The 18,170-nt window shown below is 39.1% G+C and overlaps 1 protein-coding gene across 2 annotated transcripts in view; it reads left to right on the forward strand.

Moving 5' to 3' along the window:
• Nucleotides 1–3,450: 3,450 nt before the first annotated feature.
• The window catches only part of Nrep (neuronal regeneration related protein), a 28,161-nt gene continuing 13,441 nt past the window's right edge, over nucleotides 3,451–18,170 (forward strand). Inside the window, exons 1-3 of one of the 2 annotated variants that reach the window (XM_063245462.1) lie at nucleotides 3,451–3,561; nucleotides 3,947–3,988; nucleotides 5,254–5,317. In XM_063245462.1, coding sequence (XP_063101532.1) covers nucleotides 5,315–5,317 — 3 coding nt within the window. In that variant the 5' untranslated portion in view covers nucleotides 3,451–3,561; nucleotides 3,947–3,988; nucleotides 5,254–5,314. Of the gene's footprint in view, nucleotides 3,562–3,730; nucleotides 3,775–3,946; nucleotides 3,989–5,253; nucleotides 5,318–18,170 lie in introns of those variants that run through there. The other variant, XM_063245463.1, reaches the window with a different exon arrangement.

Below are 18,170 nucleotides of genomic sequence, written 5' to 3' on the forward strand. Positions count from 1 at the left end.
AACCTAGGGACTTGAACGTGCTAAGCATGTGCTTTAACTAATGTTCTATATTCCTAGACCCTAAACTAAATTTTTGAAGGAAATTTAAGGGCCAGAAAATTGCAGGAGGGGAGAAGGAGCATTTTAGCAGCAAGAACTGCAAATGTTGTACAATAAATAGTGTGACTCACTGGGGTGCTGAACATCATTCACTGAGTCTTAAGAGAGGACTGGGTAGACCATGAAACACCATATAAATTTTATACTAGAAATTTACCTGTAATTTCAGTTGTTACTTTGTTTGAATTCTAAATATATACCAAACGCTGCCCACAATTTCACAAATGCAGCTTTTTGGTATCATAGCATGAACCCTTTTTGAGACTGAAAGATTAAATAACTTATCCAAGAGGTCACATAAAGGTGGTTTTAACTATTTTTTCATAAAACCTTTTGCCTAGAACTCAAACACATAGAACTTATCTCAAGCAATGACACTGACTGAAAGTGAACAAAGTTGCAGAAATATATATTTGAGACACGTGTATGAATAAATCCTGTATTTAAGATATACTCTCTCCTTTTGACCCAATCTAATGGATCATTTTTTTCAGTATACTTGCCAGAGAACAGACTACAGGGATCAGAATCTGACTACAGAGTCTTACATTTTCATACTATTTGGGTGTCTCTAGTCATCAGTCCAGGGTCTTAGCTGATGATCGGTCCTAGTCTCTGGCTCAAAGGCCTCCACTCTACCCCACCCTATCTTCTTCAGTTTGTAACGTCTTGCTCATTTTTCACAAATTCAGCTTAAGCATCCTTTAGGTAACTTTCTTTGAGCCCTGTTTTGATTTAGAAAAGAGCTTTCTGAGTTTACAGTTTACCCTATCCAGAATACTACAACTGTCTTTATAAGAATTCACCAGAACTTTGGCTTTGGCTGTCCTCCATTTCCTAACCAGACTACAAATATTATGAAGAGACGGTTATGGCTTACTTCTTTATCCTCTTGTTAAGAAAACCTGTTTTTATTAATGGTCTCTGTCTCTTCTCTGTGCGGTCCGCATGAGTCAAGGCAGGCTACCTCTATCTGTAGCAAAGACCGATTGTCTCAGCCATTTGTCTTCCCAAAGAATGTTTAGCAATGTCTGAACACATATATGATCGTCACAACAGGGATTTGCTATTGGCCTGCAGTAGAAAGAGGCCAGAGAGTCTGCTAACCACCCTACAATGCACAAGACAGCCTTCTCCCCGCCCAGTTCCATCTCCCATCACAGTAATCAGACAGAAATGAAGGATTAGTGTTCTATGACTGCAAGATATATGATGATAAAGCTAGAAAGTTAGACTGTAGTCAATTGAAGCTAACACGGCTTTTAGTCTGTAAGGGGGTGGGGTACCATGATTGCAAATGAGTTTTAGGAGCAAATGTGTACTGCACAACCTGCAGGATAGATGGAGGGGGCAGGGCACTCGAACCCTGAAATAGCTAATACTACAGTTCCTTAGTGAAGTGACAGGATGTGAGTTCCTTTTTATCCTTAAGTGGTTGACAAGTCTCCTCCATCTAGAAGAGACTCAAGAATGTTCTTGGATAAATTAGGACGATTTTCTGGAACACAAAAAGATGAATGTTACATGAATGGACTATAATTCTAAAACACTGTTAATTCTTAAAATCTGAAACTTGATGTCTACGGTTACAATGAAAAAAAAAACCCTAATACTTGATAAATCCTAGATTTCCATGTATCTTGAAAGAAGACTTTGGGGAAGTTTTGCATAAGCACTAGGGTCCGTGTGTGTGTGTGTGTGTGTGTGTGTGTGTGTGTGTGTGTGTGTGTAATTCCTCATGTACATCATGTTCTTCTGGAACAGATGTTCTAAGGTGCATTTGGGGAGTTTTTGATGTGGTGGCATCCCTGGGTATCTTCTCTAGCCTGACTCTGAGGGGACAAACAGCAAAGGTTGCAGTGTGGAGGAGCCCTGGCTGGCCTGCTGGGGCTGCAGACAAGAGAAGCAGGCTCAGGCCTCTCTCTCCCTGCCCCACACCCAGCCTGCTCCTCATTTTTCCTGAAGCACTAGCAGGTAAACACTGGCCCTGAAGGTGTCAGGGCATTTGGGTGAAATTTGTTTCTTGCCTGTGTTCATCGTCATGGCTCTCAGAAAAGATTTTTGCCGGAAAATTATAGCGATGTTATAGTTCAATTCAGAGAAGCTCCTACCCGGCTTCCTAAATGCCACCCTAGGGGCTTTTGTAGTTTAAAAGGTGAGCCAGAGTACTGCAAAAAGCTTACACAGAAGTCGATTTATTCTTTTACAATTATGGGTGCAAAAGTGTTGCTTTTTAAACTCTGCTATTTCTGTATCCAGTACACTTGAATCTAAAAAAATAAGACATTCTGTAAACATATGTTTAAAAATTGAGTTTTGTAAATTTGTCTTATTTTCTTTGACTGTTATAACAGAAAACATTGCTTTGGTTACTAGGGATAAAATATGGGTACCAAATTTAGAAGAATTATGATCCTTTGTATCTTTTTTCTTGGCAAAGCATTTAATTAGGAAACAACTTCCCCTCCATAACATCTGACAGCTACCATAAAATGATATCCTGCCTTGTTCACAAGAGTTTGATCGAGTTTGCTGCAAAATTTTGAGCCACATTACTATGAAGAGACATTTTAAGTAAGACTTTAAAAAAAGATCAGAAATGGCAAAGCTGTTTTTTTTTTTTTTTTTAAAGTAAAACTCAATTTTAAAACAGTGTAATTCCAGAGTGGCAGAAAGTGGGTAACCTGTTGGGTGCTTCCAGGGAGAAGGAAGCTCTTGGGGCAGCGCGTCTTGGGCCGTCACACCAGGCCAGGGCTCTGGCTGAATGTGTGCACGCGTGTGCACAAGTGTGCCAGTGCCTGTGTGCACGTGCGTACGTGTGTGTGTGTGCATGTGTGTGCATGTGTGTGTGTGCGCGCGCGCGCCCCAGAGCGCAGCCTTCCGGGTGCTCCCGCCCGGGCTTCCCCGAGGGCTGCCGGGCGCGCGGGCGGCGCGGGCTCTTTGTGTGCGGCTCCGCGCCGCCGCCGTGGGCACCATTTTCTGCCTCGCTCAGGACAGGCACATAAAAGGGAAGGTGGCTGCCGCCCGTCGCTGTCCTCTTTCCCTCAGATGCCCTCTGCGGCAGGTTTATTATTACAGTACGGGCCGCGCCGCCTCTCCCCACGCCCTGGCCGGCCGCCGGGCGGTGCAGCGCCCTGGCCGCCTTCACGCCTGGCGCACCCCCAGACCGCCTCCTCCGCCTCCTTATTTGTCTGCAAAGCAACCGCACGTCGAGGCGGAGTAGCCAGGCAGGGCGCGGGAGGCAGGGCCGGGTGTGTGCGCGCCGCGCTCCGCGCTCCGGGCCGGGGCGGGGCCGGGGCGGCGCGCCGGGTGCGGGTCCGCTTTGTCCCCAGCCGGCCGCGGGCGCGGTGGGGGCGGCGCGAGCGGGGCGCGGGCGCGGGCGCGGGCGCGGGTGCGGGTGCCGTGCGGGGCGCGCGCCTTGGCCACTCTCCAACGGGGCCCCAGGCCGCCGATTCCTGCCGAGTAAGCAGTCTGGCTCCTCGGCGGCAGCACAGTGGCTGCAAGACTGGGGCGCTGGCGAAGGGCCAGCTCCATCAGAATTAGCTCATTGTTCACTAGTACACTAGCGACTGGCGAGAGAGAGAGGAGGGAGGGGGCGTGAGAGGGAGGGCAGGGAGGGAGAGAGGGAGACTGATTTAGAGAAAGACACAAGACACACTTGGAGAGAGCGCACAGGCAGGGAAACCTTCCCCTCCTTCTTTTCCAAGGCTGCACTTCTTGGAAGTGAAGCCGGTTTGGGTTTTGTTTCCCTTCCCCTCCCCCTCCTCTTCCTCCACCCCTTTCCCCTCCCCCTTCCCTAGCTGTCTTTCTAGCATGATGCCCTTTTTCATCCACATTTGTGTTTCAGGTGTAGAGAGGAGAGAGTGAGCGGGGCGCGGGGCTTTTGTCTGTAAGTATATGCCATTCTCATCTCCGGCTGGGAGCGCTGCTTTCTCTTTTGTGTCGATTCCTTGCCTTTGCCCTTAGCTGGACCCTTCAACCCTGCAGAGTTCATGCTTCTTCCCTCTAAATTTTAAAGAGCTGAAGCATATGCCTTGAAGAAATTCTAGCATTTTGGTCCTGCTGCATTAAGGCTAGAATTTAACTTCAGCTTTTTTTTTTTTCTTTTAAATGCACAAGTTAAGAGGGAGAAATGCATTCTTTTGAGAAGGGGTGGGGTTTTGCTTGCTGTGTGGTTAATTTTGCTCTTCTATAGCATTGTTAGGAATTGTTGTGTTTTTGCATTAAATGCACTTTGGTGTACGCATGCCCCCACCTTGTAAAATTATTTTGTGTCCTTCCATCGTACACTTGATTACTCTTCCAGCGGCTGCTGCAGCTAGGGGTCTTTTCATGCTTCTGATCTTGCAGCACTTTTCTGCAATTTCTTACAAAGCTGCTGAACTTGGGGTGGAGGAGCTTCAAAATACATGACTTTTTTTCTTAGTAATAAAAATAGCTGGATTTCCTTTATGTGTATCTATGCTAACATTATGGGATAACTCTTTAAGAGCTTATACCACCCTTTTTGAGAACTTTTAGTTTTTCCATTCATCTTAATTTTTGGCATAACTTATATTAACAAAAGAGCTGTGTTTTGATCCCATAAAGGTCGAGGGAAAATCCCTACAGCATGCACATTAATGTTTATTGGTTTTAAAGAGAAGGGAATAATGATATATATTCCTGACTTTTTTTCTCTGTGTAGATTTTTTTTAAACACGGAAGGTTATGTAATGCAGTGCCATTTCCAAAAATATCCACTCTGAGGCATTACACTACACGGTGGAAGGCTGATTCCTATTCTGCTGTCTTGATTGCAAATATACTGCCAGTAGTATGTCTGGGAACAAAGAGCAGCCAGAAAACAATCTATTTTTATCACTTGTTTCTACTTTTAAGTTGCTAAACCTTTTGAACTCCTGGAATTTAAAGATGAACCAAATGCTAAGAATAGCCTTGGACTCTGCAGAGCCAGGTAGCAGGGATTCCTTTGTCCCCTATTGAAACCTGCAGACCACTTGGAAATCTTGCAGAAACCCCAGTGGTTAGAATACTTTGCATGTAACTTAACCATAGAAAGTGGTTGTTTGTCTGTAACCTCTAAAGAAGCAATGTACACTTACTGACCTGTGGTGAGGCAGTTTGCCTACTGTATTTAAACATATTTTGCAGGTTGGTCTCCCTGGACTGAAGAGAGGGGGAGTAGAAGCCCAAGACTATTAAGATTCTCAAAATGGTAAGATTTGGTCGACAGAGGAAATTCTCAGTAGCTTATCAGTCTTTATTACATATAAATATCAACCACCCACCTTCAACCGCCTCAACTCTTCATTGTTCCTACCCCTTCTGACCTTTAAGAGGTTCTATCTCCAGCATGTGGGAGCTTTGCAGTACAGCAGCTTATGTGAACTGGATGTGATGAATTAGATCTTTTGACTTGCAATTGTTTTGAATAGAAAACTAGAATTCCTCTTTAATGCGAAATTTTTTTTTAAGATTTGAACCACGGAAACTGTTCTGTTCTTTTAAGAGTAACATGTGACATCCATGAAAGGGGTGACAGCACTAGGGCTCAAACAAAACAATGAATCTTATATTACAATAGGCAGAACTTATCTAAAACTTACTGAGTGTGTATGTAGTAGTCAAACAGCTTTAGTTTATAAAAATTTGTAGATTTTTATATTAATGTACCTTATTATGCAAATGCATTGGTGTGTGTTTTCCTGATTTATAACTTCAGTTATAGAAGACATTTATTTAATTTTAGAAGTCATGCTAATCTCTAAATAAAAGTGTAGCTATTTCTAAGAAGGATTATGATCCAAAGATAGCAATCAAATGTTTGATTACTCAAAACTGAAGAAATAAAGAGAATACACATTAAAAGCACCTGAATAAGTACATTAAACTTGTATGAAAAATTTGGAAATAAGGTTGGAAATAAGATTGATCTGAAAACAAAATAATAGAAATGTTATAAAACTTTTTACTTGAGTACAGCATGTCTGACTGCAAATGTTTATGTGCTTTTTGAAACACCTCTTTGCTACTTAGAGGGGTGATTTCCCATTTAAGTTTTAGTTTTTTCTTTATACAAGGGTGGAATTTAGTGAATCTGATATACTTTACATATTCTTTGAGAACAACCCAAGAATAAGCTTCTAAGGATTAAAAATGAATCAGAGGCAATCAGTGAGTTCAGATTGTCTATTACTAACAAGTAAGGTTTTTTAAAAAACAATTTTATGTGTGACTCTCTTTTTATTTCAACATGTGGGCGTTAACATTAAATAAATTAGGTCTTACTTGGACCAGTTTGATAATAGTCAAGTTAAGGAACTTGGAGTAAAAAGACAAAAGAGGTGAAAGTAAAATTACATTAATCAACGAATTCTGTGACTTCATATTAAATTCCCAATTAGCTAGTGTAATAAAGTAGATTGTTGGAAAATACTTTGTTTATTTAATTCTTTTAGTATGATTGGACACCTCATCTTGCCTCTTGGCTCTGTATCCTAGAATCTTACATATTCTTTGTTACCATGGATAGATGATGAAGAGGGTACATTGCAATATTTCAGGTTACCTTTTGGTTAAATATAAATATGACTACTGACCTTGCCAAAACCAGCCCTGTAGGTCAAGATCAGAATAAATATCAAAGTGGTGAGTAGAATGGGCTTTTAGAAGGCAAACGGGTGTGCCAGAGCCTAGAATGAAAGTTGGAACCATTTGGATGCAGAAAAGCACATTAATATTGCATGTTAATTTTTTATAGTTGCCATTTATGTATGGTGACAGAATGGACAGTCACCACTTGTTGCTCTTGGAAAGGTTTTTACACATGAAAGAATTTTCACAACTTTTTGGTGATCCTTTCATCAAGATGTCAGTCTCTTTTGGCACAAGCCCATTGCTTGAAATGAAACCACTGACAGTTATTGTCTGTGGGTGATTCCAAGTAACTTTCTAGCAATTCTCTTATTCTGGAAACTCTGCGCTCCTAGAAGTCTTTGCATATAAAAACATTTTTTTAAAAAAAGTTTCTATCATGTGTTTTTTTTAAAACAGATCTTACAGGTGCCATGTATCTTTCTTCTTTTTGGCAAAATAAAGTTAATTCTCCCCCCTGATGCAAACTAGAATTACTCTGTAGATTTCTGTATCTGGCCGGCAGTAAGGATTTGCCTTCATAAAAGGAAAACTAAGCAGGAGGCAGATTTAATTCCTGGCCACTCCTAGAGTAGATACAAACATGACTTTTCTGTTAAAGGTATGTTTTCATTTACGTAATATAAAACAGTAAAGGAAATCTAATTTCAGCGTGTTATGTTGTCTGATAAAATGCTCATTCCAGACACAAATTTATAATCAGCTCAGTCCAGTGTAAGAAATTAACTGGTAGACTCCAGAATTCTAAACAGTGATTAAGTATCTAGACTAGACTTTTAACATACTGTAAAGAGAAGATGTTTCACAACAATTATCTCCAGACATACAGAAATTCTAGACTTTATTCTCATTGTTTCCTAAAGCAAGCATGCGCACACACACACACACACACACACACACACACACACACAGCAGCCACCTTGTTCAGCTCTGAGGCACCATTCACACTGTACTCTGGGAATGGACAACTGCAGGGGGCGTCATTCCCATGGGTTACAGTGTGCAATGGTGGCACTTGGGCTTGTGCAACCCAAGATTACTGTTAAACATTTCAGTTTTAGTTATAATGTTCTGTATCTTAGTTGACCAGAATATTCTTTTCAATATAATTAATTCTCTATTTTTTTCAATTTTCTAGTAATCATGCCCCCTTTGTTTTTTGAAATTAATAGAATATACAACTTTGTAATTATTGTGGTTCTGCAGAAATTTTTTGACAGTTAATATTTGACTTTTTATTAAATTTTAATTTCTAGAGCTATGTTATTATGGTTCTCTAATTTTTTTAAGGTATTTTACTTTAAAGGTACTTGACTCAGGTATATCAATGAAAAGAAATCTTTGCAGAATTAGTGGACCACATCTAGATTTTCAACAGATTACCCATAGACAGTAAACTTATCTCCTAGTATGTATATGTCATAGACTTACAGTGGCAAAAGATGGGCTCATTATTAATGGAGACCTAGGAATTGGAAAATTAAGTTTTCTTTGTGGCTGATGCTGAGCTTTTTAAAAAGATTGAGTTGACTCCATTGTACCATTCATAGATCTGTGCTTTCTGTATAGTCTGAAATGGCGTTCATGAATTTATAAGAAGACTCTTTCAATAATTGTTAGCATAACGTTCCTTGTTTAAAGCAAAACAAAAACAAGAATTGGAAAAGATTGAGGTCCCATTGGTAACCTATGCCTTTGAGTTTGGAATGTAAATTAACAAATTGCTCTAGTGATTCTTGATTGTAGAGATGTTGAAGAGTACTTAGGAGAGTAATTTTATAAGGTACTATCTTCTCTTTCACAAGGGTTTCCAAAGCACAGGGAGGGGGAGAACTGAGAATTGTTTGGAGAAATAGGACAGCAGAGATAGTCCATCTGGGTTTACCGTAGTCCAGCTTCCTCTTGAACTATATAGATAATTCAAGAGAAGGTACTTGAGTAGAGATCTTGGAATAAACAACTACTCAGCCATTTTAACCTGATACAACTATTTTAAAGTTAAATACAAATCAGATCATTTCAAATATACTAAAAGAGTTCATTATATTTTAAATTCTATGATGAATATCTCTAAAATAAAGGATGCTTTTAAAATAATTTGTAACTAAATGAGCAATCCCCAAGTATGAATTTTGTACATTGAGCTATTTCTGTATCTGGTCACTTAAAGATCTGAAGTCATCCAGATGGGTTGGTCTGACTGTGGAGCATTGGTGGGCAGTGCTGCAGTTTCTGTGGTCCTGTGTTCCTCAATGTTGTTCCTGGATGGAAAGTCTTTAAAGGCTGTATCCTCACAGCCTACGTAAAATAGAGGACTGAAATAATTATCTGAATAATGATACCTTAAAAAAACTTTCAATTTTTGTCTGATTCATCACTTGGTAATTCAAAATGTTACTGGAGTGATGTAGGAGTAGGAAAGATTTGCCTGAATTATCTCTATAATTCATGTGCTATACAAGAAAAGAGTAGGGATAAGGAAATCTTACCAGCATATCCAATTTAAATATACCAGGGAGAATGAATCAGATGTACTTGGACTATGTCATCTTGGATGATCAAGGTATTTTGCAAAATTCCAGTTTTAAACTCTTGTTTGAACTGGAAAACAGGTTAATCATTAATCTCAACCCACATCCGTAGAAAATATGATTGCGAAAAATACTGCTTATGGGGTCTAAATTTATCTGAAATAGATATTTCTATGTATTTTGTGCCTAGGGAGAACTTCAAGAATATTTCCGTTCAGTGGTTTAAAAATTAGCAATGATCCTGAAATTGATCTATTATTGTATGTCACATGTTACTATCCCTAATAGTTTGGGACTTTAGCATTAAATTAGCACACCTCTCAATTAAATTTTGAATTTCAATTCAGTCATTAGTAGTAGCAATGGCATGGTATTAGCCAGGGTATCTTTATTTGTTAGTTGGCTCATATGCATTTCTTCCATTGCCAAATGAAATTATAGGCCCCTAGGGGATTTACAAACTTCATATACAGTGATTGGTATAAAATATTAAATGTAGAGTAGAAGTTCAATAACTGTTTATGTGCATGCTAATGTCTATTACACTAAACTTTTCTTACTCAACTTTACTAAGTTAACCAGGAATAGTTATTGAAAACTAAAAGTAATTTATATCCTTAACATTTCCTTCTAAAGAGCTAGGAAGTGGAAACAAATTGTAGCATACAAAAGAAATTATTTTCCATTATCTATTAAAAGGTTAAAAAACTTGTGTTTAAAATGTAAAGTGTGGCTGAAAGAGAAGCTTGTGATTGTTCATCTTTACCAGTTTTCAGAGCTGCTCTGGGTGATGTGGTGATATCCTAGTCCCTGGGTTTGAGCCAGGAGTGGTGCTCAAAGCTCACAACAGCTTATTCTATAGCCATGAAAATCCCCTCTTGAATCCAGGAGGAGATTTGTTCCCAGTATTGGAAGTTTAACACTTATTTCCAGTATAACTTGATTCTGTGAACCCAAGAACACAAAGGAAATGTACCTGAAAATCCGAAGAGAATGAAAAGAGTTAGCAGTCAGATTGTACATATATTCTCATTTCTATCAAGTGGCAAGTGTTTTTTGTTTTGTTTTGTTTTGTTTGATATTTTTTTCATGCTCAGTTCTTTACATTGGAGAAAATACACACTGGGCCTTTGCCCTCAGCAGATTAATATTTCAGCCGTGGGAAAAAAGCTAACATGCATAGCAAGCTTATCAAGCAGTGCAAAACAATATGATCTAGTGCTAAGTGGTAAGGTTCAGAATGGTATTGAAGATTGAGGAATAGCAGTGAAAAATTAAGAAGCAGAAATGACGCTAGAGCCAGAGCTGGCAAGCACATGGCCGTAAACTCCTCCTGCATCAGGGGCAGGTGTTGTAATCAACCTTGGGACTCATTTACTCCTCTTGAATATAATGTCAAAACTCTCAACATAGTGTTCCAGGAAACCATTCACAGTTGTTTGGAATTGACAAAAATTTGAAATAGAAGTGAACTAGTCCCTTGTTAAGCTTTTATTCTAGGGCTTAGCCCCAGTACTTAATAAGCATTGATTGAATGGAGAACTTAAATTATTCAGGTAGATTTGCCTGAGAGACAAGAGTATTGAGATAAAGGGAATATGTTAGCAAGTGATGCTTATACCTGTTTCCTCCCTATTTAAGGCCTTAGTGCTATCAAGGACGGAACTCAAAAGTTAGAGCTAAATGTCAAAGATTTGATGTGCTAAGCAATAGGAAGCTACTGATTGGGCATCTTAGAGATGGCCCAGGGCTCTTGCTCAGGTTACCAAACTGTCTCAGGTTCTTTGCCTTTTGATTGTTGCTGACAGAAAAGAACACACACCCTACATACCTTTTCTAGTTATTGCTTCTTCTCAGTCCATTTGGGGTTTCATGTGGTGGGGTTTCAGTCTCTAGCTAGAAGAAACTGGGAAGGCAAGAAGGAACATGATCATCTTCCTCCCATGAAAGTGGCAGCACTTCCAAGGGCAGATCCCAGAAGATCCAGTAGTGTCCACGTGGTCATCTGGTACAGCACTGCTCTGTCATCTTCCCTAAGAGGCTACCATGCTCCTTACGGTGAGACAGACTGGATGCAAGAATGGACTAGCCATGTGCTCAGCTGCCTCTCTCCCTCTCTCTTCCTGACTAGATATGCTGATTCAGCATGCAAGCCAGCAGTGAAAATCATCATACGAAATTGTTTACAATCTGAAGCTTACAGGCTGCTCATGTGGTCATAGTCTTCTGACCATCTAAAGGGTTACATTACATGATACACAAAAGTTGGGAAAGCCAAGTTCAAGATTTTCTTACGGGTGTAGCACAAAATCTCACCTTAGAAGCTCTGAGCTGCAAAGTCTCTAGGTTTAGCTCATCTAACTCCTTCCATAAGTTGGGCTTACCTGGAAATGGATGAAAGTGACTTAGGTAATCATCGCTCTTTGAATTTGTTTTCTCCTTTCTCATACTCTCAAATAGTTTTTTCAGCTACTGTTTTAGACTTTCATGAATCTAGTTATGGTGCTGAGAGTTTTGTCTGGAACTATAAAATAATCCTCTATTTGTAGCCATGATGGAATGTATTTTCTTTGAGAGACTGGGTCCTTTGTTCCAGTTGTGTCCAGGGATTCCTTCCTTCGGTGACCTGACTTAAAAGGAATATATTTCCTGACAAATAAAAGTATTCGTCAAGACAATTTAAGTGACAACTCCTCTATGAAACTCACCCAGTACACCAGGCAGGAATAATCTTACGCTCTTCTGTATGCCTACCACAAATTTAAGTGTGTTTGAATCTGACTTATTTCAGCATGCTTTTCTACCTTCAAAGTTGTAGTCTTGAAACAAGAACACTAACCCCCTAGTAACTGTATCACCTGTATTTCTTGGTAGTAATTGAGACTGTGATGCTTCTTGTTTTTACTTTTCTTCTATCAGTAGGGTGATGAATTCAGATGTGGAAGTTTTATCGCTGAAAGGGAACTTTTGGGCAGGTAGTGAGATTATTTGGCATACTCTTCCTTTAAAGAGGAAGGAAATCCTAACCATATTGACATTTATAATGGGAGCTTGGAAAGATCTCGCATCTCTGAAAGGTTTGATCTCTGCTCCTGTACCTAACAGGATCTGGCCTGTCCCTTGAGATCAATAAACACCTAAATGCCTGTTCAATAAATGGATGAGTTTGTGTTCATGGATACATGAGAATCTGTTTATTTCTGTCCAGAATCAGGTGGCCTACTTTGGGATTTATGTCTACTAAGAGCCTGGGTCTTTGCAGAGTTGAGACATTTCAAATTATAAATCTTGTGGTTTAGGGAATGAAGTGACCATGTGCTGATAATAAATTCACTGCTGCAAAGCCCCTGTCACTGAAGATTTCAAAAGTCTCAAGGTTAGGGAGGTAAGGGGAAGAAATAAGTGTGCCCTAAGTGAAATCTATGTTTCCTATCAGTATAATTCCTGCATTCTATGCTACCTTTTTTTACATTCCTTCAAGCAAAAGAGGTTCTCTGAGAGCACAGAAATATTGACTGCTTATAGAGGAATATCATTCTGAGGGAGAGTCCCCCATTGCCTCCCCAGTGTTGACTGTGCGGTGGTGTTGTGAAAGAGGTTAGTGGTGTTTTTCCAACACGCTGAAGTTAGTTTCTCAATAGTCTAATTGAGGCAGCCATGACACTAAAGTCTGCTCCAGTTTCACAAGGTAATGAAATAGTTTTTAATAAAATCATTACCTTGGAATGTTTTCTGATCTAAGCTTCTTGCCTTCCGAGTGTTATGATTATCTAGCTGGGGATATTTTAAAGCCGTATAACTTTAGGTTACTAATTCAGCATTCATGCTTACTTTGATACTGTGTATTATATACATAAACTGTGTTCAAGAAGAAGGAAATGATAATACAAGAGAGCGTGGCCAAAGAAAATAAGGTCTGTTGGACCCTTTTTGGCTAAGATTGGGAAGGAGAGCCATTGATTAGAAGGAAAGGGAGAGCAGCCAAAGAGTCATTGCCAGAAAAATCCTGAGCCAAGCTCACCAATAGGTGCTTGAAACAAGGGGGAGATTCATAGTGTGCACAGAAGTGTTGGTGTGGCTGTGTGGTTTTTTGTCTTCACCCCCTGCACTCAGATCACCATCATACACCACTGTCCTTTGATTACTGGAGCAGGTAACAGCTTTCCTGGCTGGACTGAGTTTGATCCAAATCCAGCAGGGAAAAGTACTGCTGACCTGGTCCAGTGGCTGGCCAGGGGAAAATTTATAGAAGTTGTTTGTTTAAAATGGATCTAGGCATTTTGAGGACACTTTCTGAATAAAGTTGGGGTCTGAATCTGTTCAGAGGAAGGAGCAGAAACTAAGAAGATACTGCTTCTTTGACAGCCAGCATTCTGAATTGTGAAGAAGTACTGTAGTTGGTCGTAAAGAGAGTAGCTAGATAGATAAAACTTGCTACCTATTTATAAGCATGACCCCAGTAGAAGTTTGATATTAAGTGCTCCCTCCACACAATACCATTTCATGTCCTTCACTAAGTTGTCCTACTTAAAATTACCCGAAAGGCTCATTGGTACCATAGTTGACAGTCTGTTCTTATATGCATTTTCCAGGCAGTTGCTGAGTCTCAGTGTGTCAGCCTGCTGTGTGGGTTGGGTAGGACACAGTTGAGCACTTAGCCCAGGACCTGCTGCACTGTAGGAACTCAGTTACACCAGCTGAAGAATGGACACTGTGGGAAAGTCACCCAAAGGTTTACAGCATGCAATATCAAAGAATTTCAGTTGTGTATTTAGAAAGTTAGAATTTGTAAAGGTAAATTATATTTAGTAGTACACCCCTTTTCTGAATAGACTTACAAGGATTCGGTGGCTTAGTTTAAAAAAAATTTTTTTTTGAAAATAAATATTTTTTTCTTTGCATGTTTTATAATTCAAATGCAGAGTAATGGAGTATACTCTGATGGTGTTCATTCTGTAAGGTTAAGAAACTGCCTATCAAATAGTCGATAATACCTCATAGGGAGTATTGAGTAAATATTCCTCAATTAATTAATTGAGTGCCTGAGATTATATATCTGACCAACTTAGTTAATATAGGATCAAAAATTATTTCATTCATTCCTTCTTTGATCTCTTGTCATACACCTAATTTTAGTTCTCAATTAACTGGATTTGACTTTTTCAAGGAATGAATACTCTAGACTAGAAACAAGTCTTCATTTCTTGCTGCCTTATGGTGTCTGGGGTCTAATTATACCTCATAAAATGCTCTGCCATTGCATATTTTGCTTACTTTTTGATAATAGAATCTTAAATTGTTCTGATCTTGTTATCATGGTCTGGGAGCCAAGTCTTCCCATCTTTTCATTTAATCTTCATTTAGGCCTTTTTTCCCTTTTCTTTCATGAGGACTGCTTTTTGAACTTTAATTTTATTATGTGAAGGCTTGACTGTCTACACTGTCACAATCAATTCAATCAGAGATTCAATTAAATTTGTTCTTTGGCATCATAGAAACAGTTCATCTGATAATTAATGTGATTTTTTTCTTTTTTACTTAACTGATCAGTTCTATTGTTTAATCAAAACTGATAGGACACCACTTTTTTTTTTACTATGGGTGCATGTGGTACTGTATATGTAATTTGAGGATGGTATACTTTATTATTGCTGTTTGGTAACTTTATAATTGAGTAAAACCAAGAATTGGTTATTACTTCATCTCCATTTTTCCATTAGTCTGCCCAGAATTTCTAATACATTATAAGTTTCCAAGTGTAATCAGGTTAAATTTATTTTCTTCCTAAATTTACCATTCTTAGTAGTTTATTCACTGACTCTCTGGGGTCTAATTTTCTTCCTTTTGATTAGAGTCATTTTATATTTTTATGCAGTATATGGTTTGTGTCTTTATTTTTATCAATGATAAAAATAAGACTAACTATCTGGAGCCATTTTTGAAATTGACTAGAATTTTGAAAAACAAAGTATAGTGAACAGGATTTCAGATGCCTTTGATAAAAGAAAAAGATATCCAGAGTAAGTCAGATCATTCATCTTAGGCCATCTAAGAAGGTTCTGTTTGAGAGTTCATTTGGGGTCATACTGCAACACTTTGGTTTCTTAGTGCCTGCCCTTTATAATTGGCTGCTGTGATTACTAGATATTTGCTGAACATTTCCTTCCAAGGAAACAAAAAAGGACAAAACTGTGATTACCAGTATTACTTGAGATTAGTAGATCCAGAGTCTTTTTTTTTTTTTTTTTTTTTGTCTTTTTCATTTTTATCAGTACTGGGGATTGAACTCAAGACTGCCTGCTTGCAAGGAAGGTGCTTATGCTGCTGAGCTAAATCCCCAGCCCCAGATCCAGAGTCTTAATGTAGCCATATATCCAAGTTGCTGCTGTAAGACTGGCATTTTCTCAATCGCTGCACCACTTGAATGCTAGAGAACAAATCCTTTTGTGATCTCAAATACCATGTGGTTTTTTTTTAAGGTACGTTATATCTGAAGAGTGGCTATTTATTGGAAACAGAAGAGCAACAAAGAATTTTGAGAAAATTACTCTTGACAATAGGTGTCAGAAATCTATCTGAATTTTATCACAAGGGCAGTAGGAAGAGATGCTCAACACCTACTTGGAGAATTGTAAATAGGCCCCAGCTTTCAGGGGGCTTCATGGTGACATCCAGGTGGTTCTGGGGAAACTGCACAACAGATCAATCCTGACAGACGGTTCTGTGAGATGTTATGCTGGCTTTGAACCCTGTCTTTTACATTTTTTGGCTGTGAGCATTGGGCCAGTTCCCTTAATGTTCTCCTCTGTAAAATAGTGTTCTCTGATTCATTCACTTTTGTGCCTGACCCTATTGCCATTTCACCCTTGAAATGAACTTGTAAACATTAAACTAGCGCACCAAAACCAAAATCAGAAACCTTTAAGGCATTATAGGCTGGAGGTGCATATAGCTTAGTGGTCAAGCACAGAACCAGTGTTCATCCCCAGCACTGTGAGAAACTTATTATGGACTCCATTTTTATAGAAAATTGTGAGTCCTCAAATTTCCATATTGCTCTGCTTACATGGGTTCCAATAAGTCCCATGTAGGATCTTTTCCTTTGAGGAATTATAGTTTTGAAGTTTGGTTTGCAATAGGAAAAAGACTGAGAGAGAAAGAAAATAAAAATAGTAAGTGAGGTCTTCTCTTGATGAATATAGTCAGGAATTGAAATGAAAATCTGAGTTTCCAGGACCACCTTTTTCATGGTATTTAGAAGACAGGTGATTCCTTGTCCAAGGTATCTTACCTCCTGATTTGGCATTCTTTTAGCAGTTATTTTTACAAGTCTTTATTCATGTGTTTCTTTGCTGGCTCTTGGTCCTGAGTCACCTTATCCATGTGGATTAGAGGCTCCTCCCTTTGGTCTTCTCTGCTTTCCATGATGCTGCCTAATAGAAGTGCAAATCACAGAAGCTTTTGCAGAGTCAAACCTTTCTCTAGCCGGCACTGAACCAAGAGGATCACAAATTCTCTCTCTCTCTCTCTCTCTCTCAAAAAAAAAAAAAAAGGACTGGGATGGTGGCTTGATAGTCCCTGGGTTCAGCCCCAGTAGTGGGACACACACACACACAGAGCACCATCACCACCACTACTGCTGCCACCGCTGCCAATAACAACCGCAAAGATAAAACCAACTAGCTTCACCAGTGAGATTGGAAACCTGGATGATGCAGGGCTATATCACATTTATTCTAACCTCATTCTATTCCTGTTGTACTGTTGTTTGTTTTGGAAGTTTGCTTATAGGACAGGTTATTGGAACCCTCTTGTCTCTTTTTTGACTGAGCACTTATGGTATATTTACACAGATCTGTATATATTTTTCTTTTTCTTTCTTTTTTCTTTATAAGATAAGCAATAATTTCCTGCAGTAGAAGCCATTTTCCCTCCAAATTAGTGGCCTGTTAGGTTGCTGTTTGCTGTTGAGGAGGTATCAGTCTTCAATGACCTGAACAGTACATGACAAGCCTTGAGCTGTGAAATGAATTTTGCTACATGCTGAGGGGGTTGTAACTGCCAGCAGGTGCACTAATGGCAAAAGGGAATAGTTTCTTTTGGAATGAGCACTTGTGAACAAAAGGCAAACTTTCTGGAAATCTTGGTCTTGTACAGGTCAACAAGAGGAGTGCTTTGGAATGTCTGTAGATTCTTCAAAGCAGCTGGCTATCTTGTAGTCTACCCAGACCGGGAAGAACCCAAAATCCTTTTTAGGTAAACAAATAAGTATCATACTAGTACTTGATTGAAGATTTTAACAAAGAATTAGGGTCGTTAAGCAATTATTTGTCCATGCTTCTGAAGTTTTTTCATGAGAATTTAATGGATAACGCAATGACCACGAGGAAAGAAAAAAATTTTGTATCTTTAGAGACTAGAAATCAGACTTCTAATAGTTATTTAAAGGTGAAACATTGGATCACATGCCTAAAATTACTCAAACAAGCTAATAAAAGCAAGTCTAGATGTTTCCCATTAGCCTTGGAATGTGCTTGGAAAAAATCCTGCTACTCCAGATGTCCAGTATTGGAAAGCATCGCAAGAACATTGCTCTCCTTTGTAGTGGACAATAGAGTTCCAAAATTTACAATTGCATTTTGGTGTGCTGGAACATAGCATATGTAGAACTCATACATTTAAGTGTTCTGTTTTCTTTTAAAAGTAGAAAAAGACCACAAGATATAGTGTTTCTCATTTTTTGGTTGCAGATGAAAACCAATTTATACAGTGGAATAAGGTGGTCCAGTTTTAGAACCTCAGATGTGTTAAGTAAATATTTACTGTGGTTCTACTTAGGTAAAAAATTTACTAACATATTTGTTGAGGTCATGGGATGACAAA

The sequence above is a fragment of the Cavia porcellus genome, unplaced genomic scaffold (assembly GCF_034190915.1).
Source record: "Cavia porcellus strain 051 isolate PalLab524CR breed Dunkin Hartley unplaced genomic scaffold, mCavPor4.1 scaffold_2, whole genome shotgun sequence".
Taxonomy (NCBI): domain Eukaryota; kingdom Metazoa; phylum Chordata; class Mammalia; order Rodentia; family Caviidae; genus Cavia; species Cavia porcellus.